At 37.8% G+C, this 23,322-nt stretch overlaps 2 protein-coding genes across 2 annotated transcripts; both read left to right on the forward strand.

The window, feature by feature from the left end:
- The first annotated feature begins 499 nt into the window (after positions 1 to 499).
- On the forward strand, positions 500 to 8,555 carry LOC144439320 (uncharacterized). The gene is made up of 6 exons (XM_078128600.1): positions 500 to 521; positions 4,766 to 4,842; positions 5,764 to 5,839; positions 6,039 to 6,359; positions 6,818 to 6,946; positions 8,527 to 8,555. Exons 3-6 carry the CDS (start codon positions 5,788 to 5,790, stop codon positions 8,553 to 8,555), a joined length of 531 nt encoding a protein of 176 aa, XP_077984726.1. The 5' UTR covers positions 500 to 521; positions 4,766 to 4,842; positions 5,764 to 5,787.
- A 1,684-nt stretch (positions 8,556 to 10,239) lies between these two features.
- Positions 10,240 to 14,135, forward strand: LOC144439321 (fibroblast growth factor receptor 3-like). The gene is made up of 9 exons (XM_078128601.1): positions 10,240 to 10,276; positions 10,722 to 10,913; positions 11,307 to 11,420; positions 11,908 to 12,092; positions 12,394 to 12,602; positions 12,771 to 12,811; positions 13,161 to 13,257; positions 13,569 to 13,668; positions 13,843 to 14,135. The coding sequence occupies exons 1-9, from the start codon at positions 10,240 to 10,242 to the stop codon at positions 14,002 to 14,004; spliced, it is 1,137 nt and encodes a 378-aa protein (XP_077984727.1). The 3' UTR covers positions 14,005 to 14,135.
- The last annotated feature ends 9,187 nt before the right edge of the window (positions 14,136 to 23,322 follow it).

Below are 23,322 nucleotides of genomic sequence, written 5' to 3' on the forward strand. Positions count from 1 at the left end.
TAAATTACAGCAGTAGTTGAGCAAGTTGTGAAAAGCTCGCCTGTTTGCATTGTCACGTCACATCACTTGTCAAAGGAGGTCAACTTCGACTCCGGGGCGGATCACCCACTTTCTACCGAAAGTCATGAGTGGATCTTGTCTATTTCTTACTATAGCCATTTAAAAGTAGACAAGAATCCATCTATTTTGCAAAACAACAAATGGGCGAAAAACCGGACCGAAATTTACGACCTCAGCGGGGTCAAGTATTTTTCACGAAATCGCCGAAAAATCACAGTATTCCTATTAATAATTCCAAAATCGATTCTTCTAACAACGAGGAAGAAATATCAGTTGATGCCCCAAACTATACGGCTGGTGAGCACTGAGCCAGCCACCATCGTAAACGTACCTGTACGATCGAAGTGTACACAATGGAGCTCGGAGGCTCACTGCGTAAAATGAGCTTTCACAGTTATTTTACCCATCATGCTCTGCGCCCCTTCCATCCTCCTCTGAGAGCATACATCGGTGACGTTTCGGTGAGTACCTTATGCTTTTAACCCTTCGAGTCTTACCATTTGCGTCATGAATGTTTCGTTCAGGTGATCAGTATTTGTTTTTATGACCATTGTGACTATCTCGCAATATGAATAATTATGCTTCCAGTTTTAAGAGTGAGTGTAAAACGGAAATCGTAGTCTGTAAATGTCCCAGTATATGTGACGGCGTGTCCTCACACTCGGTCAACCTTCCCACATAGGAGATAAGAGGGCGGAACGACACGTCGTATCTTAATTAAAGACTACAGAAATCATAGCCTAGAATGGCCTGGATCCCATGCGTGTGGAGAAATACAAAATTCAAAATCCCCATTCCCTGGATTCTAGGCTAGTGTTGCTATTGTTGTTGTTGTTGTTGTTGTTGTTGTTGTTGTTGTGGTTGTTGTTGTTGTTCACTGACAGACAGACAGACAGACAGGCGGACAGACAGACAGACAGACAGACGGACAGACAGACAGACAGACAGACAGACGGACGGACAGACATACAGACAGACAGACAGACAGGCACACAAACACATAACGACTACAAACTCGTATTCACGACTACTTATAGTCCATACGTAAAAACAAAAGATGTGAAACAGGCTTTATCGCAAAACTGGGAAATAAATGCATAGCTGCTGCTGCAGCTTATGCTGAAAATAGAAAACGCCATGCCCGCATATGCAAATTACTACTGTAACAGGTATACATAATATTGACAAATGATGGCAGTATTATTGCATAATTCTTGTTATCTACATACGACGAGGTCACACATTTAGAACAGTTAAGTATTGAAAGTGAGACGGTCCTCAAACAATTATTTCAAGATAAATTATTAATAGCCTAGAAAATTAAAACTGAAAGACACGATTGTCAAATCAAAACTAAGCAAAAAATAAAGCAAAGTATCAAAGTGATCCTAACATTGACATTTTGCCTTCTGGTATCTTTACTAGAGGACCAGTAGTCAGAAACACCAATCAATTAATAATTGGAAATACAATTCAAGCAACTGAGAAAGGAACTATATCGACAGTGAATATAATATTGAGATATTCAACATCTACCGATGTCTTGCCATACATTCTCAAAACATTAAAGCCAACGACGACGACGACGACGACGACGACGACGACGACAACAACAACAACAACAACAACAACAACAACAACAGCAACAACAACAGTCCGAGTCCAAGCAGTGTTATGAAACGCTGTTGATCGGCTCACTGTGCAGTTTATCGATATTTAATGTTCAAACGGGGAAGTACTCACTCGCACTGCTGTTCCAATTGTCAGTCTGTCCCATTTAAGACTATAACGTTGAATTAGCCGACCAACTAGTTTCTTCTCACACCATCTCTTCTACGAGGTACCGTACCGACTTGGACTGTGTTGAGTAGAACTCACAACGAAACATGCGTATCTGGTGGATTTTATTACATGACCAATCTCCGACTCCGTTCCTCCCCAGATGGGCTAAAAATCCAACTTAAATACATTCAATTTTCAAAGATTACAAGAATACAAATCTCTATTCTTAGAGTATGACGTATTCTTAAGTCTTATGAAAGACATCATCTGAGATCTAATATCCAATCACCTTCTCTAGATTAGTAATGCAAGTTCATATCTCAAAGATATTAAAATAGTTGTGTTATAATAAATTATACTTCTACAAGACAATGAAGTCATATAATGAAGTAACTAGAATTAACACCGTCATGTCATATTAAAACTTGTCGACAGTTCAATCGTACCTGGTACAAACTAATCCGAAATACCCAATGTTGTTAGGCGTAACGGAATGTCACTGTATGTACTAAGTTTAAATGCTTTTCGACGTCAATTTAGAGTTCATGATGAAAATTTACCAAAATATCCTGAATAGATATAATTTAGATCTGTGACTCGTAACGGTTATACAAAAAAATGAGACCACTCTTTTTGGTGAAGAACACATCTCTGTTTGGTGAGAGCACGTCTCTTTTGGAGAGAGCACGCCTTTTTACCTAGTCGGCCACCGTACATTCGCCATATTCACCGCGAGTGCGATAGGAGTAGGTCAATCACCACCATAAACAGGTTACGTAAAATCCGACACGGATACAGAGTTAACCAGGATGTTTGTAGATACACGTATTCATATATCACATGTGGCCACTAACAAATTGAGCCATAAACTATGATTGAACAAGCTTTATTTTATTTAAGGGAGCCTTCAATAAGTACGAGGGAGAGGACTGGGGGGATCATGCCTGAGCTATTGCGTAAAATGTGACCCTCCCCCCACTCCGTTGTGCTAAAAAGTGACCCTCCCACAATTTTGTTTCTCTTCGACCTCCCCCTGTTAAAATATTTCAAAAACATGGTTCAATTAATGGTGTCAGACATGGACACTAGTCCTAGAATAAATCGTTTAAAGAACTTAATCCCACCGCTGCCACCACGTTGAAGTTTTAAAAGATATTAGTTATTTCCCAACTACTACCACCGTTGTGACTTTGTGTGAAATTGGCACATGTGTTTGGATATCATTGGCTGAACTGAAGACCAGAACATTAATTCCCAAACACTAAATGGGCACCATTCCTGATATTGTCAGGACCGAGGTCAACATCTCCACAACACTATCCCTAATATCTTGCCCAATTATTCCCATTTTATTCATGTGAGACTACTGTGACTTCTCTTCTCACATCACACCTGACAATTAATTCACTACATGGTTGTCAGCTACAACAGCGAATTGATTGCCATGGTTTGATATTATGGTACCTAACCCTAACCCTAACCCTAAAGGGGTCGGTGGATTTTTCCATCGGGCCGACGAAGTGACCGACCCCCCTCTCTGTAAAACCGAAAACAGGCTGACACCCCCACCATCACTTAATTCTAAAACATAGTGACTCCCGATATATCATATTTTGCATGACAGGTATTTGATCGTGACTCAGAGTGGACTTCTTGACTATGTCTCACGTCGTGTAATTAGGGACAACACGGGGTAATTATAAGTATATTTTAAAAGGAGTTTAATAGCATCTTGACAATAAAAAGTAGAGGAAAAAGCGTGAGATGGACATATGTACACCTCGTTAACACTTTAAAACCAATTTTAGGTTTTTCAGTCCATTTTAAAATTTTAAGTTTAAAGTAAAATGTGACCCTCCCCTTATCCCATTTTCTAAAATATGACCCTCTCCCGAGAACCGATTTGTAAAAAGTGACCCCCTCCCCATTCCCCCGCCCCCTGTAATTACTGAATGCTCCCTAATAGTATAGATATCCAGTAATATTTATGCCGATTACAATATTTATTATGTGGTATTAAACTACACGTCATGTTCGTTTGGCACTTTGCCAATACATGCAATAAGTACGGGTGTGTATTCTTCTGTTGCTACACTGCAGTTCTCTTTAAAAAGAGGGACTGACTACACTAAAAAAAAAAAACGTTAGCTTCGTGTAAATTTGAAAAACAACCTCTTTCTGAACGTTAGGTCTTGAAACTTGAACAAGAGCTTCTCGCGTCACTCATGGGTAGACTAGCTGAGGGATATAAAGTCTAAGATATCAACACGGGTACTGACCTAAGTTGAATAGTTTGATTCAAAGTTGCCACAAAACACATCGACATGAAAGTGAAGTGGATGCTACTCAGTGGAATGCTGCTGATACTTGGTATAATACATCCGTCGTTACAACAGCTAGAAGGTGAGAGGAGTTGTCGAGAAACCCACACTCCCCACTCCTAACACCATCATCTTTATGCATTCTACTCCAGAACGTTTGGCACAAGGGTGGATATCTGTAGGGATTTACGAAAACTAGGCGAAACGGCTTTGAAACTTTTAGGAGTGTATGCCTAGTAATGCACACGCAATGCAAAAATGCAGTGGTGTAGATATTGTGGCGTACTATGCAGGATTCCTTGGTTTCTCTGCCCACAAAACCTTTAGCTTTTCTTACTGTCTAGCTCGATCGTCACTTTAGACTTTGTTCGGTGATTTATTCAGCTGGTGATCGTTCTATTTACATTGTATATTATTATCCAATTTTTATAAGATCTGATAGTAAGCATGGACTTCTATTTTATCACATAACTGTGTCGATATTTAAAGTTGTAGTAAATGTAACAGACCGAATTTATTTGTTTATGTTTGTTTTTGTATTGTTTGTGTATTTGTTTGTTTGTTTGTTTGTTTGTTTGTTTGTTTGTTTGTTTCTAAAACAGATAGTCATAATCCTGATCGTCGGTCCCACCGTTTTGACCAGTTGTGTTACGGAAAGTCTCCTGTGACAACAAGTGAGGTGAGTACAGTAACCTTTTATTGTCAGACTATTCACTTCCAATGATCTTTTCATTGTCTGTGGCATGATACATGCACCCATATACACCGTTGAAGACACTCATCCCAAAAGGATTAGTTACTTAAAGTGTTCAAGTCAATTGCTTGACAAATATTGTCTGAATAATTCTTGTCCTCAAGAGAAAGCGTAAATGGCAACCTGTTTTGTAATAGGAAATAAAATGTATAACATATATAGCCGAGAGACTTGTACGTGCGTTGGTTTTCAAATCTAGCGATCCACTCTTATAGATGATGGCAGATCGCTAGATTTGAAAGCTACATGTAAGTCTGTAGACTAGATGGTAGTATTATTATGTTAATGATAGAGATTGTTTATACTAGAGATTCTGAATTAGAAAAAGTTTTGAGAGTTTTGGGCAAGACCGGTAGTCTAAGATTGAAAGCGGAGTACATCTAACGGTGATTGAATTCAAACAGGTTTAATTAGTCTTTACAGTATTCGAACACAAAAATATATAACTTTCTGTTTCCCCTGCCCCGTATTACTGAACGTTCCTTAACTGTCAGCAAGGTTTTACTGTAGAACATAATAATATTCTGTTCAAATCTTGATATATGCAAGAATGTATGCCCTTGTATTTAGTCCGTCTCTACTGTCATTAATCCGTCTTGTATGTTCTTTATCTCCACTTACGACTACTTCACATTCTCCATTCTCCCTCCCTCCCTCCCTCCCCCTCGCTCTCTGTGTATCTGTCTGTCTGTCTGTCTGTCTGTCTGTCTGTCTGTCTGTCTGTCTGTCCCTCTCTCTCTCTCTCTCTCTCTCTCTCTCTCTCTCTCTCTCTCTCTCTCTCTCTCTCTCTCTCTCTCTCTCTCTCTCTCTCTCTCTCTCTCTCTCTCTCTCTCTCTCTCTCTGCAGCCTTTACTCCATATTAATTATACCATGCCGATTGGAAGTCCACCTCTTCGATTTTCTTACATACCCCTAGACGACTGTGAGTAATTCATTTAAATATTATAGCTAATATGAGAATGAGGATACAAAAGCTCAATGCACGTGTATTTACTGTTATCAGTTATCATATTACTGAGTGTAAAGATTTTTTTTACATTACTCACATACACAACAAAACTTGCTAAGGTCCGAACTGTGTACTTTACATATATCATTGTCCATGCCATTGTTTGTTACAGGTGGTATGACATTGTATGTACCAATTCCTGACCTTGATTTAGATGTAAAGCAACTTAATCAATCTACTATTGAATGCACTGATGTCAGCAACAGAGAGTACATGATTGATATAAAGACCACCTATTTTGTACCCCAATCTAACTGGCCAAACCTGACCATTGTGAATCGGGAAGAATGGGGAATTGTAACAAAAATGTTGGCGCTGGCCGAATTTGACGGACTACCTATCGGTGTCTCTAGAATGGAGTGTCTTTATCGTACCCCTCAGATCACAGGACCCCCCTTGGAAGGAAAATTAACGTACAATCTCTATTTATCAGGTATGTCAATCTGGGTGTATTTGTTGTTACTTGCATGTTGCGAATGCTTGATATTCATCAATGTCGTTGATTTACACACACACACACACACACACACACACACACACACACACACACACACACACACACACACACACACACATATATATATATATATATATATATATATATATATATATATAAATATATATAAAATACTAGTATTAGAATAGTAGAATACATATGTTAGTACATAAACATTAATCAATATTTAATATTCTGTTCATACATTCTAAGTGTTCCGTGATACACCGTCTCTAAAGCAACTATTAATAGTATTACTGTTTAATTTCAGAACTTGTTATGTGTTGCTTATTTCACTGATAAGCAACCAGACTAGTAAGTCACAGCTACACAAATATTTATTAGTTCACATTCTTTACAATAAAACTTTGTTTTCCTTTCCACTGTTTACCTAGCTTGTCGATACGGATTTTATGGAGGTTCGTGTAATCAAAGTTGCAACTGTAACAATGAAGCCTCTTGCCATAGCTTTAACGGGGCATGTCTCTGCGCTCCCGGATGGAGAGGAGAAAGCTGTGAAGAAGGTAAACTATTAATATGCCACTCATATGTCTCTCTATTCCATATCCTGTTACAGGGGTAGTCGTGACTCGACCAGATTGATACTGTTTTAAAATATACAATAAAACCTACTCGACATGAATCGAACCCAAAGATTTTTACGAGCATCTGCCAATAAATTATGAAAGTAAATAAAATGTCAAACTGAATCAGTGCACTATGCATGCTATGGAAAGGTTGATGCCGATATCTCGAATAAATCTACACCCATGGTTAGAATCATAGACCTGGTTTGAGCTCAAAGTGTGTTGACCCTGTTTATAGTCCAATACAAAACTGTATGTATGTATGTATGTATGTATGTATGTATGTATGTATGTATGTATGTATGTATGTATGTATGTATGTATGTATGTGTGTGTATATGTGTGTGTGTGTGTGTGTGTGCGCGCGCGCGCCTGCCAGCCAGCCAGCCTGCCTGCCCGCGAGCGTGCATGCGTGTATGTATGTGTGTGTATGTGGGAGGGGGGGGGGGACTACGTGCGTCTGTGTGTGTACATACGTATGTGAGTATGGTATGTATGTGGATACATATATACTTGTATAACCCGCTCATTTATTTTTGGTTTGTTTTGTTCGTTGACATTTAGTCTTATGTATATGGGATAAAATTAAGAAAGAAGCAAACGACAATATAACGTACAGTAATAATTTAAGGCTTAATACGAAGATATTTTTAACGAAAAATTGTATTCATTTAGTTTTTTTAGATTGTATAAACGGGGGTCAGTTTTATAACCCAGTTTCTGGACCCTAGTCTTGCTGCTAGACGTCGGGCTTTCTTTCGATACTATAAGCGAACGAAGTTCGCAGTGAGGGCTTGCCCGAACACTTGGATGTTCCATCCTCGATAGCGATGTTCGGTCGTGTGTCGTATTGTATCGGAAGAACATCCGAGGTCTAGCAGATAGACTATCTGGACCCCTACTACAACACAAAACGCACTCTTGCTTGACGTAACGTTGTACATCGATTTTTCAGTCTCTGTTCTGTGAACATGCTTAACTATTGAGCCAATTTCGCCGTTTTCATTTATCAAATTCTGAATCATTACAATATACACTTATTTCATTTGCATGAGATTTCATAACGCCCAAACTCGTTGTCGAATACTCTCGGCACATTTCAGAGTTCGAGGAAGCAGCGATCATTCCAGAGCCTGACATGGTGTACGTGAGTGACGAACTGAATCTGACATGCGATGGATACCATATCAATGTGTCGAGCATAGCTTGGCATTTCAATGACCAATATTTACATGGGTACGTATGTACTTTTGCAATCAGTCACCCACTTACACAACTACAAAATGCTGTTGCTCTCAGTGTAACGTTCAGACAACGAGTCTTTTCCTCGAAACGTCTGTTTTAATATACATAGTGAAGAAGAAACACCTTTTCAACCAAAACATTGTCGTACATAACATATAACGACCAATTTTCACAGACATAAACAAAATTGATAAATGCACAGAGTGAATCTACATCTGAGGCGCACACTTTATTGTTTTTTGCATTAATGTATGTCAATTTGCAATTGATAGTGTGGGAACTTCGTTTCGGTACCTTCTGATCAGAGGCGTCTGTACACAACTGCTTCAAGGTATGGATTATTCAGACTGGCTTTACGAGCTAATGGTCAATTTTATCAGGTGCACGCTACTATAATTGTATTGTAATTCAAAACCATCATGGTGCATGGTCCAATTTCATTCATAATCATGTAAACATTGCCAGCGTTAGCAAAGCCATTGGTTCGTATTTTTTTTTAATCTTTGAATCTTTGTCTTTTCAGTGAACAAATTCATAATATTCCTTTCGTCTCGGACATCCAGTTTTCCAAAGTAAGCGTAACTACGGGTAACTACACATGCGTAATAACAGATGTAAATGATAATAAATACGCAACATATCTCATTCTTCAAACAGAAGGTAAGTTCAGTTTCTGTCTAACGAACTACTTTAAATTAAAATTGCGACACCCGGATGTTGGGGAGTTGAAATATTCTGTCGCTATGGCAACTTATTGAAGACAACAAAACATTTCTTTTCTACAAACGACACAGAGTCCGACTATAAAGACCAGGCTTGGACTTGTCCTTTTATTCAAACTCAAGTTATGCCATATTCAAGTCCATCTGTGTTGAAAAGTTTATCGTACCATATCACTGTAGTTGGACTGATACTTGTTTGTACTACGAACTCAAATCTATTTATATTGTTTACAGAATGTCCACCGGGGAAATATGGAAATCTATGCGATAGAGAATGTAACTGTCCAACAAACTCGACGTGTGAAAGATATTCTGGATGTCTATGCAATGCTGGACTTACAGGCAGAAACTGTGATCAAGGTGAGATGAGTTATCGTCTACTATCTAGGTGAGATGATGAGTTATCATCCATATTCAAAGGTGAGATGAGTTATCGTCTATTATGAAGGTGGGATGGGTTATCGTCTATTATCAAGGTGAGATGAGCTATCGTCTATTATCAAGGTAAGATGATGATAAGTTATTATCCATTATCAAAGGTGAGATGAGTTATCGTCTATTACAAAGGTGAGATGATGAGTTATCATCCATTATCAAGGTGAGATGAGGTTTTACAATTCTCTTATTCTATCCATCTTTATTATCAATCCGGTATTATGCTAAAAATCAGACATTTTTTTTCTTTTGATATGTTTAGCTTGTCCTGACGGTAACTTTGGAAGGAATTGTTCAGAAACCTGTCTTTGTGTGAATGGAGATTGCGACATAGTTAATGGCAACTGTACATGCGCAGAAGGGTGGCAAGGAGATATTTGCGACAGTGAGTATTTTTTTTTATCGTCGTCAGATTGGAATTCATTTGAAGTGTTTCAAGATATGTATAGAATGAACCGGTGAAATCATCTGTCCCCCACAAGAATATATATGATTTTATTATACATGTGAATTAAAACACATTACATTTTTTTATTTCATTTTTTTCAGAGCAAAATATTCCCTATGAGTTGATAGCAGTTGGCTCAGTCCTTGGTCTTTCATTCGTTATTCTACTACCCACCTTCATAGCATGGCTCCGTGCTAAAAGAGCGGTGAAAAAACCAGCCTACACGTCAGCCTCAGACAGAATAAAAACTCTCGAGGTACGTAACAACCATTTTCCTGAAGAAAACGTAAGACTATTTATTTCTGTGGCAATTCATCTGAGCTCCACTACTGTCGTATCATTTATATGCCACCCCACGAGTGAAGCGCTAGAGTCGAAGTATGACTGCCACAGCGCCACCACCGACGACTTCATCCGGTACCTTTCTATTGCGCAGTGGGATTCTGCCCTCAAAGTCCGTGTCACGTTTGGGTGGGTGGTGGTTTTTAGTATTCTCAGAATTCTACCCATCAGATAACAAGCCACGATATTTTCACTGTACAAGAAGCACATCTGGTTATCTTTACAATGAAAAATTCGAGAAAAGAACTGGCGATAGTTACCTTTCCGTCAGTATTGAATCGACCTGTTGATAAATGCGTTTGTGCCGCTGTACACATAATTTTATGGTAAAATTAATCCAATCACATTGATTTTGGGGTCCGCACCCGAATACTATTTTAACCAATTTCAGTGAAAATGTTATTGCACTGCTTGTCTGCTCGAATACCCCACTTACAGATATTGCCACTTTCAATTATACTGTACAGATGTGAGTGCCGTTTTCAGTGTTTGACATGGTGATTTATTCTATAGGCTATAGCATCTAGATCAGACGGGACAGGTGACTCACAGACAAGTATTCCGATCCATGATATTCAAAAGTGGATTATTCAAGGCTGTGAACTAAAGAAAGGGGATCTCATTGGCATTGGTGGATTTGGTTCGGTTTATAAGTATACATACTGCAAACCAGAAGCTCCCGAAATCACCGTAGCTGTAAAAACTTTATCTGGTGAGGGTTTTGTATTTGCCTTTTACGTATGAGAGAGAGAGAGAGAGAGAGAGAGAGAGAGAGAGAGAGAGAGAGAGAGAGAGAGAGAGAGAGAGAGAGAGAGAGAGAGAGAGAGAGAGAGAGAGAGAGAGAGAGAGAGAGAGAGAGAGAGAGAGAGAGAGAGAGAGAGAGAGAGAGAGAGAGAATTGGTAATTCCCATGATTTTTACGAAACATCCCCATCGTATGTAAAATGTAAAAGTGTGGATAGAGGCGGGCGCGAGTAAGAAATAATTTTCTTTAATACCCGCGGTCCTAATGATGGGCCACAGAGAGACTAGAATGTACATTAATGATGTGGATTGTCCTATAAGTGTACGTTATACGTTCTTGTTTTATTGTCTGAATTTTGTAGATAACAACACCTCAACTATAGCTGAGAGGGCGCTCTTGGTAGAAGCCTGTCACCACATACGACTTGGAATACACGCAAATATTGTCAATATCCACGGTGTTGTTGTAGACGACGGTAAGATTACATGACTTACACACTTTGAATCATCAATAATAATGTTGCTGTGGTTAGCTTTTCCTAATTACACGGTAGGTAATTGATTGAGTGTGATCTAAGATTATTACGAAAATACGGTTGAACATGATATTTCGATATTGCCCTTTTCTCTAAGTTTGAATATTTAACGTCTCAAAAACACATCCAATGATCATCATCCAAATACGCACACGCACGCACGCACACACACACACACACACACACACACACGCACGCGCACATACGCACATACATACACGCATACATACACACATACATACATACATACATACATACATACATACATACATACATAAACACACACATACACACACGCATGCACGCACGCACGCGCGCACGCACATACATACATACACAATATCAATATTCAATGAAAAGACCTTGCTTGTTAATGAGTGATTTAATAATTCTATTATTTTGCTATTATATCGATTTATGTTCATAGGGCCATTAAAGATGGTTGTTGAGTATGCTGAGAAAGGAGATCTTCATACCCATCTAGCACTCCTACAGAACCGACAAAAAGCAAAGAAACCATCATTCAATGATTATCTTCGAACGGAGGGTATATTTCTTACGGGGGTAGCAATTGATGCAGCGACTGGGCTTGCTTACCTGCACGAGAAATATGTAAGATTTGCACCAATATTTGATTTTAAATGTAACCTTTAATATTACTATATAACTTTAAATTAATAGGTTTTATCTGAGTCAAATGTAACAAAATGTTTTCTTCTCCATCACTCTTGCCCCCTCTCTGTCTGTCTGTCTGTCTGTCTCCCTCCCCCCCCCTCTCTCTCTCTCTCTCTCTCTCTCTCTCTCTCTCTCTCTCTCTCTCTCTCTCTCTCTCTCTCTCTCTCTCTCTCTCTCTCTCTCTCTCTCTCTCTCTCTCTCTCTCTCTCTCTCTCTCTCTTTCTTTCTCCCCTTCCAGGTTATACATAGGGACATTGCAGCACGCAATATTTTGATATACGGCAAGGATGGAATTGGTAAACTCTGTGACTTTGGTTTGGCAAGAGATGTCTATGCATATAGTTATATGAAGAAAATAAAAAAGAAGGAGGACGTAAAGTTGCCGTTGAGGTGGATGGCACCGGAGACTCTAGATGGTGACTTCAAGTATTCGAGGGAGAGTGACATGTAAGGACATATTATTGTTAGGTTTATGACAATATTATTAATTTATTCAATGCTTGGGTGACTCGCTGTCCTTATACATTTCCTCATGCAAAATAGTACAAATATGACGTCAAACGGTTCTGGCATCGATATCTGGTTAACCCGATTTCCTTTGTATCATTTGAACAGATGGTCCTTAGGAGTGATGCTATGGGAGATATCATCTCTAGGTGAGAAGAGAAATATTGAACTAATATTTTCCTTGATTAGAAATTGTGTGCAAAATGAATGTATTTAGACAAAAGAATAAGTCTCAAAGTATCTCATTTTTATTTGTATTGAAGCAATACATTGAACTGTATAAACTAATTTCAAAAGTATCATTGGATCATTATGCCTGAAAAAAAATAAAATTAGAGATAATATGAAGGTTTTTCCCTTCCGTTTATGATTGAATTAATCCCGACTGTATATTGTCAATTTCTAACTATCTTCCAAATAGTCGCACAGTAAAATCTAAATTGTACTGTGAAATGTAAAGTTATTGCAAAGCTCAACTGATTCCTTTCTCATCATCAGGTCGTCGACCGTATGAGGACACCAAGAATGAACTCATCTTGGCACTTCTACAGATCGGCACTCGACTTCCAAAAATGCCTGGTTGCCCTCAAGATTTGTAAGATCATGACAAATCTATTTTAAATACATAGTCTGCAGACTTTACCTCTCTCGAACGCCTGGGTGATACTTCCGCTGTTTTCAGGCAAACTGGCTAGTTAGGGGATCGGAACTTTTCATCGTGTGCATATGAGAACTGATGTGGTGTTCTTTTTGTTTTAATATCAAAGGCAGCTAGGGTTTCAATTTTGGTGATGATGGAGTTGGTGGTAGTGATCTAGGAAATCTAGGAAAGGAATAAGAGACTAGGAAGCCATATGTCACTTGTTGTAAAAGAGATAACTTGATTTCCTTTTCTTCTTTGATCAGATACGCAGTACTGAAGAGGTGTTGGAACTTTGACCGTAATAGGCGACCCAGTGCAGTGGATATTGTCAACCAGTTGACAAACTTGAAAAACCAGAATAAGGTAACTATGCACTTCTCGGTGAACCTTTTCTTACATCAGTGTGTATAGAGTCCTAATTCAAGGGGGACACCTCGATACACCATAGACAGTAGACAGTAGAGGGGAGACCCTCTCTACTGTCTATGGATACACTCAGACTTTCTAATGTACAGTTATTTTCTCCTTTACATACAGGGTTTCTTCAGTGACCCAATCTATGAGAGGCCAAACCAAGTGCTGATAACTACCAATAGCAATCATCAGAACCGACCTCTTAATAAGTCGTCATTGACCATGGTAAACCGTGCTTATGAGGTAAACCGTGCTTATGAGGTAAACCGTGCTTATGAGGATTAACATTGACCATGGTAAACCGTGCTTATGACGGCTAAGATTGACCATGGTAAACCGTGCTTATGAGGATTAACATTGACCATGGTAAACCGTGCTTATGAGGGCTACCATTGACCATGGTAAACCGTGCTTATGAGGGCTACCATTGACCATGGTAAACCGTGCTTATGAGGATTAACATTGACCATGGTAAACCGTGCTTATGAGAGCTACCATTGACCATGGTAAACCGTGCTTATGAGGGCTACCGTTGACCATGGTAAACCGTGCTTATGAGGATTAACATTGACCATGGTAAACCGTGCTTATGAGGGCTACCATTGACCATGGTAAACCGTGCTTATGAGGATTAACATTGACCATGGTAAACTGTGCTTATGAGGGCTACCATTGACCATGGTAAACCGTGCTTATGAGGGCTACCATTGACCATGGTAAACCGTGCTTATGAGGGCTACCATTGACCATGGTAAACCGTGCTTATGAGGGCTACCATTGACCATGGTAAACCGTGCTTATGAGGGCTATCATTGACCATGGTAAACCGTGCTTATGAGGGTAACCATTGACCATGGTAAACCGTGCTTATGAGGGCTACCATTGACATTGACTAAACACATTTGATGTAGAAGAACCAAATTTGGTGTATATGTGACGTGTGTAAAGTAATAATCGGGTCTATGTATTCCAATTTGACCTGTATGACATAACATGACATGACATGTGTAAAGTGTGACAATAATGCCGTCTTGAATTATTGACTATAAAAATCATTATTTTACTAGTCATTGGTGTTAAAGGCATCCCAAGGCCCCTGGCAAACAATCCAAATACTGTACCACAAAAACACTCCTTATATGCCATATTCAACGGAACATATCTATACACACCTCAACGAACAAATACAAGTTTTCATGTTACGTCAAAATCGATCACACAGTATTGAAACCAGAATTTCGATTCCCCTCGAGGTAAATAATATCTACAGTGCAAGATTTGTACCAAGAAGTGTTGAATGCAATTTGTCACGGATTACTGTAGATGATGCTTGTTCTGGTTTATTTTTATAATTGTACTTTTTTCAATTAAAACCCATAAATATAACAAGTTATAGGCAATCTGTGGTTATCTTAGAAGTGGATTTGACCATATACTGCAAATGTAATATAAAGTATGACATAGAGACATATTTTACCATTCACTTGTTTTTCCCTGGGTAGAGTTCACTATCTTTATACCAGATATTATATATTATGATTATATTAGTATTATGTATATATATATATATATATATATATATATATATATATATATATATATATATATATATATATATATATATATATATATATATATTAGTATATATATATTAGTATATATATATATATATATCTGGTATACAGATAGTGATATTATATATAGGAAATTGGGCTGTCATTTTTTGCCACAGTTACAATTAAGACCTACAGCCCTACATATTTAACAGTGTACTCAATCTCTCTTGACAATCAAGGTTACACTATTTATTTCTAGGTTATTTGCATCTCCATGGCCAATTTTTCTTGAATTTTTTGACTAGAAATATCAGTTTTAGATAAGTAAAGCCATGTTATAGCTCCAGGGTTATGTAATGTTATTTCATAAATTGATGATAGTAAAATATGTACGCTGTGTACATTGCAAACTCTATTTGTGAAGGATATAATCATGCATTAATTTATATCTATACAAACGTGTTTGACAAAGTAACAATTTAACAATTTTACCCATGTTTGTCTTTCTGCAGCTGTTACGTGTAAGAGGAAGTAACTATACATTTTAAAAGGTGTGTTCGTTGGAAATTAGAAACTGGACCAATCTTGCATAGATTGTGAAACACCTTTCAAAGAAAAAAAACAGAACTGTGTCGCCTGAAATTTGACAAGTACAAAATATATTTAACATGTTGAATGGGAAGACATCCTTTAAACCTTATGGGACTCTGGTGTAGTTGTACCAACAATTAACATAACAGGACAAACTTTTTTATATGTAATTAATAAATCATAAACTATATAAAATCATACATTGATTTCAGGTTTCTCTCCAGCCTCAAAGAAGTACTGGTCATCATTAACATTTATATTACTTACTTGGTATATTAATTATTATCAAAATACACAATATGCAGATTGTTGTAGTGACCACCTGAGTGACCATGGGAAGACACCCTTTAAACCTCATGGGACTCTGGTGTAGTTGTACTAATATCGTCTATGTACAAAAACTATATATATGCATATTACATTTTGTAGACCTAGACAGTGGTTATTGAAGACCTGGCTGGCACATTAACTACTCACCAGTATGTGTTCACATCAAGGATTAATTATGTCTACATCTGCTCAATACAATGTTAAACATTGGGTTCAGTGGTAACACCAGGCTGACACTAACAACCCGTCAGCTTGTGTTAACAACTGAAAGGATTAATATCTGTATTTACTGTATGTAAACACCAGGCTAGCCAAGTATGAACATCATGTTGACAACAAACTAGCAACCCAGACATGGATTCTTTAGCTGAACTGTACAAACATAGAAAAAGGATCGGATACTTCCACTGTCCATGGTATAAAAGCTGTACAATATAATATAGCTCTACAAATTTACATGTTCAAAGTAGGATTCACAAAATGAATGGAAAACATACACATGTAGGAGAGCATAAGATTTACATTTAATTTACATATGTGCAATATCATTTACATATCATTAACATACGTAGAAAGGTTTATCAATCAAAGGTCTACAATACAAATGTATATCTCATCAGCTATTTGGTCACATCAATGTTCTGTTTGGAGGAAAATTTACATACAATTTGCATGTCTGGCATGTTATGAACCATATCATTTGCATACATATTGACATATTCATCTAGGAGAGATATACATGTTTAATAGTCAATTTTCTGGTTCCAAGATGCACTGCACGAGTCAACATCACATATGATGCTACATTTAGGCTTGTTTTGTATTTATTACATTTTGAAATAACACATTCATTGTGAAATGTTGGAAAGATCTGTTGCCTGGTCCTCAATAACAGAGAAGGATTTTACTGGTAAACCAAGAGCACGGTCAGGTGACAACCGTCCCCTGGCTTCCAGGCCCCACTGAGTAGCACCAAACTCCCCTATGTGTTCAGAATACATGGCATTGTATGAGAAGACATGCAATGCATCTTGGAACTGGCAATAGATGTACCAACTGCACTGTATGCAAACAGCTGTGTTCTTCATAAATGAAAACTTTAGTCGTGTACGTGTACATGATTTACGAATAAGTAACACCAGCTGTTACAAACTCTTTTAGTGTATTATTTGTTAAAGTATTGGCAAATTACTTTGGATCATGATGTGATAGCACACACTGTTTTACTACATTGTAAGATTTTGGATTTATACGTCAGTTTAGAAAACAACAGACTTTCCATCTGTATAAAAATGTATGTTGACATATCTCAGACATCATGTCTATCAACATTAAAAATCTAGACTTTTTTATCACATAAATTCAATTATGGAAATACTGCTATTTTATTTAAATTTGAAAATATCAGATTGAGGGCTTGTCAACAAGCAGGGTTAAACTTTCAAATGCAACTTTTGAGTCAGCTTTAATCGCGTATTAAGAATACCACAGTATTAAATTACAAAAAGTAAGGCTGACTTCATCGTCATGGCATTTCTTATGCTTAAAAAGCCATGACAATTCATTTTCACCAACACTGTTAAGTGCAGCTTCTCTGCACTAGAGATATAAATATTGTCAAATCTTGCTGAGGAGAGCAGTTTTACACTGGATGAGGCATCATGGGTAAGTAAACAATGTTAGGAGCTTCACATCACTTAAAACCTTACCCAAACAATGCTGAGGCCAACTGTGAAGATCCAATCATTGTTAACTTACCCAAGATTCCTCACCCAGTCTACAGCAGTTCTCTTGTGACTGCTACGTTCTGGTTACTCGACCCCACCTAGTTTTTCATGCTGACCCTAAACTTTTTTTCGGTATTCAAGAAAAAAAATATAAAATCGCGAAAATCGTGAAGTCTCGCAAGAAATAGTGGATGTGGAAACTGATATCAATTTAAAAAGACAATATAAAACTGTTCTTCCAAACGGTAATGGCTGTACGTCTTATGAAAAGTAACCAATAACACAGAGACCATATGGAAAACAACGGAAAACATAACTACCTGAACTAGACACTCACAGTCACATATGAAAAAAAAAATTTTAAAAAGTAAATTAAAAAATCTACCTACCCCACCTATTCTAAAATTGAATGTAACCGGAATCACACAATTATTGTTTTTACGCCTAAGTAGGTAAAATATATAAGTTTTCAAGTCATTTCACATGATTCTTCATCTAAATGTAAATGTACAAAATGTGGATCGCTGTGCAAGCTTTCAAAGATTTCCTCTCTCCCATGTAACTTAGGTGAAAACATTACCAAGGTCAAGAACACATTTATAGGCCAATGTGTGTTTATCTCATTCTGACAAATCCTACTGCATGCCCATCAGAATTATTGTACTAACAATATACCTAAGATAATGCATGAACAAAAACTAGATTATATTTGTATGGTTTGGAATCTCTTCCTGATGTAGAATGACAGACTACATCTTTTCTGAACTTTCTTTATGCTTTAAAGAATAACTGTATGGTTCATGATAAACAATGAAATGGCAGAAATATGACATACATGTAGTAGTCACCAGACAAACCTGCATAAATATGGCTATAACATGATCTTTAACTGCAAACTTATTTCTCTTCAGCATATGACAAATTTATCCATTATCATCACCTTGCTGGAAAGTGCATTGACCTGACACTCTTTCAGTCTTCCCTGAAGTCAATCCTGAGATCAACTTGATGTACAGTACTGTAAATCTCGTCAGGGTTGAATGTGATTGTCTAATATTATGTTAAAGCCAGGTCAATCAGTTTCAACAAAATCTCATCTCATAATAAATGTACAAAGTGCAGAATTGAGAATCCCATGATACTGCTTTCTTGTTTTTTGCGGTTGTGTACTTTTTGTTTAAATGTACATCACACACTTTAAGTAGAACAGGTAATACCCAAATACTAAAAAAAATATTGTAATTGTATGGAAGACTCTTAAAGCTGAAGACCATGCTTGTGTATTCAAGTATGACAATAGTTATCAAAATACAATGGTCTCCAATTCCCAACAAGGCACACACTATTGACCATTACACTTTAGCATGACAGCTATGAAATGTCGACACTTGACTGTATTAATTGCCTTACTATCAGGAGATACAATAGGTGTTTGATCACTCTGTACCCTTGATAGTCATTTAGCCTTTTCATGTGACCTCTCAACTCATTTGCCAAAAAGTATCTTTCTGTTGCACATCTCTCATCAACGCTGGAATTCAATGTTATCAGGAAATACTTGTTACAGTTAGTATTGTTATTACATCCCAGCCCTATGTCTGGGTTTAGTACACACAGATCTTACAAATCTACAAGCTGCTATAAGCATTCATCTCTTTCATCAGAAACCTCCCCATCTGATTCCACTTTCAACTTCAAAGATGGCAACTCTACATGTTCTGCTATATGTTCTGCAATAGTACTCTGGCTGTCAGACTGTCTGGATAGTTTCCTCCTGCTTTGTACATTAATCTCATTACCAGACATACAGAGCCAAATATAAAACATAAAGCTAAAAATTTTCCACGTTGAAGTGATGCCGTGATGTTCCATATCAGCTCTGACAGAACTGACTTTGGCATACAACATCACTGGTAAGTAAATCATGTATGTGGTAAGGTAAACACAGAGAAAAAATGACAGCACTCCATCTGTGATCATAAGAAATCCAATAGTTCGCCCTAAGGCAGTTGGATGACACTCGAGTTCCAATTTTGCACTTGATCGAGGCAGCCAACACCATTTCTTATCACCCAGCCACAGATGCTGCCATCCCCACTCCGACCAGAAAGTGTTCATTGCAAATAAGTACGCTAAAATAAGCTGTATTGCACTTTTGAGTAAATAGAAAATAAACACCTTTATCATTGAACTGTATGTACATGTTGATTCGGGTGCAACCTCCATATCGAAGGTCACGTACTCTCTGCTTACTTCTGCAGCAGCTGTGGTCAGTATTTCTGTGACACTGGCATTTTCTCTTTTCTCACCATCGCTATTTTCGGAGTCTTCAGGGGCGAAATGTTTGCTTGTTGTGAAAATTAATACTTTGTCAACAGCACCCACCCGTGAGAGGTTGTTCCAAATAAACTCCGTACCAGCCACCATAGTCACAAATACGAATAAAAATATGCACATTACACCAAGATTTTCGTCATAGCCACTCCTAAACCAGCAGGATCTGTTGATATTACGTCTGCTAGCATCCAACACATATGATGTGTATTCTTGTTCTTTGCCTTCATAAGCACGGCAGGTGAAGAAATTCGTTTGACAAGTTCTCCCAAGTAAAAGCACCAACACACAGCTCATCAAGTTGAATGAAACAGTAACTAACAACACTACTTTTACCATCCGTCCCTCCCTCATGTTTGAGTAAAGTTTCAGTTTATCTCCCCGTCCTCGTCAGTGATATTGGTGACTGGATGCATCCACAATACGTGTCCAATATTTCAACAGCTGTACTCCATGTTTTCACCCTACGTCACTTCTCTTACTGGTACGGTCAGAGTTGTAAATCAACTTCCGGGAGAGACGAACAAAGGTCATGAGACCCACCTAGCTATGTAAACATCTGGTACGCATATTCTATTCATACGGGGGGTTAATTTGAAAATAGGCTGTTGTCTTTTAAATTCACTTCAGTGTTCGTAAAGCGGTATGCCAAATTTAACGATTTCAGCTCTATAGTATATGGAAAACTTTCCAAAAAATATAGGTACAGAAATAAATAACACCGAAAATTTCTCTTCAAATGTTGAACTACCGGCCCTGCTATAAATGGTCTAGTCAGTATGACCCCAAATGCTTTGCGGTCACCGTCATGCAAAGAAATGTACATACATAGCATGGGACACATGACACCAGGGATACATGTACTTTGTCAACATCATTTATCACCATTAAAACCGATTATCGGAAGAAAAAAAATATTATTCATTGTCATTTATTACCTTTCTCTATCAGCTGTCCCATGAACAGAAACAGCATACATGCACATGATATAAAGGCTCTTGATGCCACGATACTACAGTACTTAAGTTGAAACCGAAAGCCATTATTTTTGTACTGCAATGGGCTATGATTTGGCATTGGATACTGACACGGTTCGATTATTGATATGCCTTTCTTTAAGATGGTACATAATGGTACATATGTTTATTTGTTTGTTTATGTTCTGGAGTAACTTATCGCACAACTACCTACTAGACAGTAATGGCCTGGCGTTTATTTTGCTCACATGATTTCGTTTTAGAAAGTTTCTTTTTTTTGTCTCACTACGGGAAGACATTTCTGTAAAAATCTTCCGACTTTATCTGTTTGAAAATAAGAAAGATATAATAAGAACGTTATATGCTATATCAGCATAATATGTCCAATTTATGGTGATTTCAGTGTGGTAAAAGTGATGGATCCTCGAGATATACGTAAAGAGAAGTATTGTATGTATGTATGTATGTATGTATGTATGTATGTATGTATGTATGTATGTATGTATGTATGTATGTATGTATGTATGTATGTATGTATGTATGTATGTATGTATGTATGCATGTGTGTGTGTGTGTGTGTGTGTGTGTGCGCGCGTGCGTGCGCGCGCATGCATGCATGCATGCATGTATGTATGTACATGTATTGCTTAATATTATATTGAATCATCCACAGTCATTGTAGTTGAAAACCATATGGTATACTAATACATTGACTCCCACATGTAAAGTTGAGAAAAGATCTGGGTTTGTTTTTCCACTTTCCAAAGTAGTATACTGGTACACCACTTAGTATAATTGCTATACCAATTCCTCCTTCAACAGGTGCCGCGATTACTCCAGTTACTTCCAGGAACATTACCCATATAAAGAATATCACGGGTATGATTATAGGAACCTTGAAGTAGAACCATAACAGAATGATATATTATGTAATTTCGAATGGAACGTACAATGTAGTAGCCTAGTTCCTGACGGACCGATTCCTAACTACGTTATCTTCATACTATACTGACATCACCATGTTTATTCAGAGATTGTTATCGAAATATCGTAATGTAATTCATCCTCTGCACTGTCTTGTGAGTTTTGCACACCATGCGAGTAGTGGACCCATCATTACTTCCCCGAAAAAAGAAGTGCATTTACGTTTGTACATTTTTTGCTGAAAAACAATCAAGACAATTGGACCCGTCCCTCCCTCCGACCGTGGAGGGGAGCGACTAACCAGCAACGGTATGTTGACATTGTCTGTCTCACATGCTCCAAGAAAACAGTAAAGGAAAAATCTACCTTAAACGGTCGAGGAATGCGAGATTGGAGAGGAAACAGTTCAGACAATGTCATTGCAGCTTTTGAGGAATATGCCATTTTTAAAAAGATAACAAAAACAAACACTTTTGCACTAGTCACTTTTCACTCTCGTCAACGTCAATTCACAATTTTTACCTTCTTGTTACCTTTCAGAATAAAGGTTGGCCTTCCTGAGACCAGAAATCACACGTGAATACAATTAGAATAGTTAAAAGTGCAAAAAAAAAAATCACAAAATGATGATAGGCCCATATGACACTAACCTCTTCGTATATGAAACACATCATTTGTTTGTTCTGATGTACAGAAATACGTCGGAAATGTAATCGGCCCTCGATATCAGTATGCGATTATAGTAGTATTGCGCCGGATCGGAGCGCGGCAACGACTTCAGTTTACATAAAACGTAGGGAAAAAAGGCGCGAGCGACTGTCGACAGTCTAGGCTATGACATACTGGGTATGTTAGACAATCGCATTCAACCCTGACGAGACTGATAGTACGATTATTACACTTAGTCTATTAATTATATCCACAGGGTTGACGACGGTGATGATTGGAAGTGTGAGGCCAATGTACTTCCCAGCGAGGTTTAAATTTGTCATATATACTAAAGAGATATGAGTATGCAGTAGAAGACGATGAGTGTATACTTACATGGTCTAAGGGAGTGTCCAGGGAGTCAGGTGAGGGGGTGGGGGTGGGTTTGAGGCTAACGCCACTCTGGCGAGACTTAAAACGTTAGATAAAGTAATTTTAAAATTCAACCTTCAAAAA

The sequence above is a fragment of the Glandiceps talaboti genome, chromosome 8 (genome assembly GCF_964340395.1).
Source record: "Glandiceps talaboti chromosome 8, keGlaTala1.1, whole genome shotgun sequence".
Taxonomy (NCBI): domain Eukaryota; kingdom Metazoa; phylum Hemichordata; class Enteropneusta; family Spengelidae; genus Glandiceps; species Glandiceps talaboti.

Excerpts from the sequence above, each read along its gene's own strand:
- LOC144439320 (XM_078128600.1), top strand. The coding sequence starts at position 5,788 with ATGCCGATTGGAAGTCCACCTCTTCGATTTTCTTACATACCCCTAGAC. Across the intron at positions 6,360-6,817 it reads GTACAATCTCTATTTATCAG|CTTGTCGATACGGATTTTAT; the intron begins GTATGTCAATCT and ends CTGTTTACCTAG. Across the intron at positions 6,947-8,526 it reads AGGAGAAAGCTGTGAAGAAG|TGTGGGAACTTCGTTTCGGT; the intron begins GTAAACTATTAA and ends TGCAATTGATAG.
- LOC144439321 (XM_078128601.1), top strand. The coding sequence starts at position 10,240 with ATGACTGCCACAGCGCCACCACCGACGACTTCATCCG. Across the intron at positions 10,277-10,721 it reads ACCACCGACGACTTCATCCG|CATCTAGATCAGACGGGACA; the intron begins GTACCTTTCTAT and ends TATAGGCTATAG. Across the intron at positions 12,812-13,160 it reads ATGGGAGATATCATCTCTAG|GTCGTCGACCGTATGAGGAC; the intron begins GTGAGAAGAGAA and ends TCTCATCATCAG.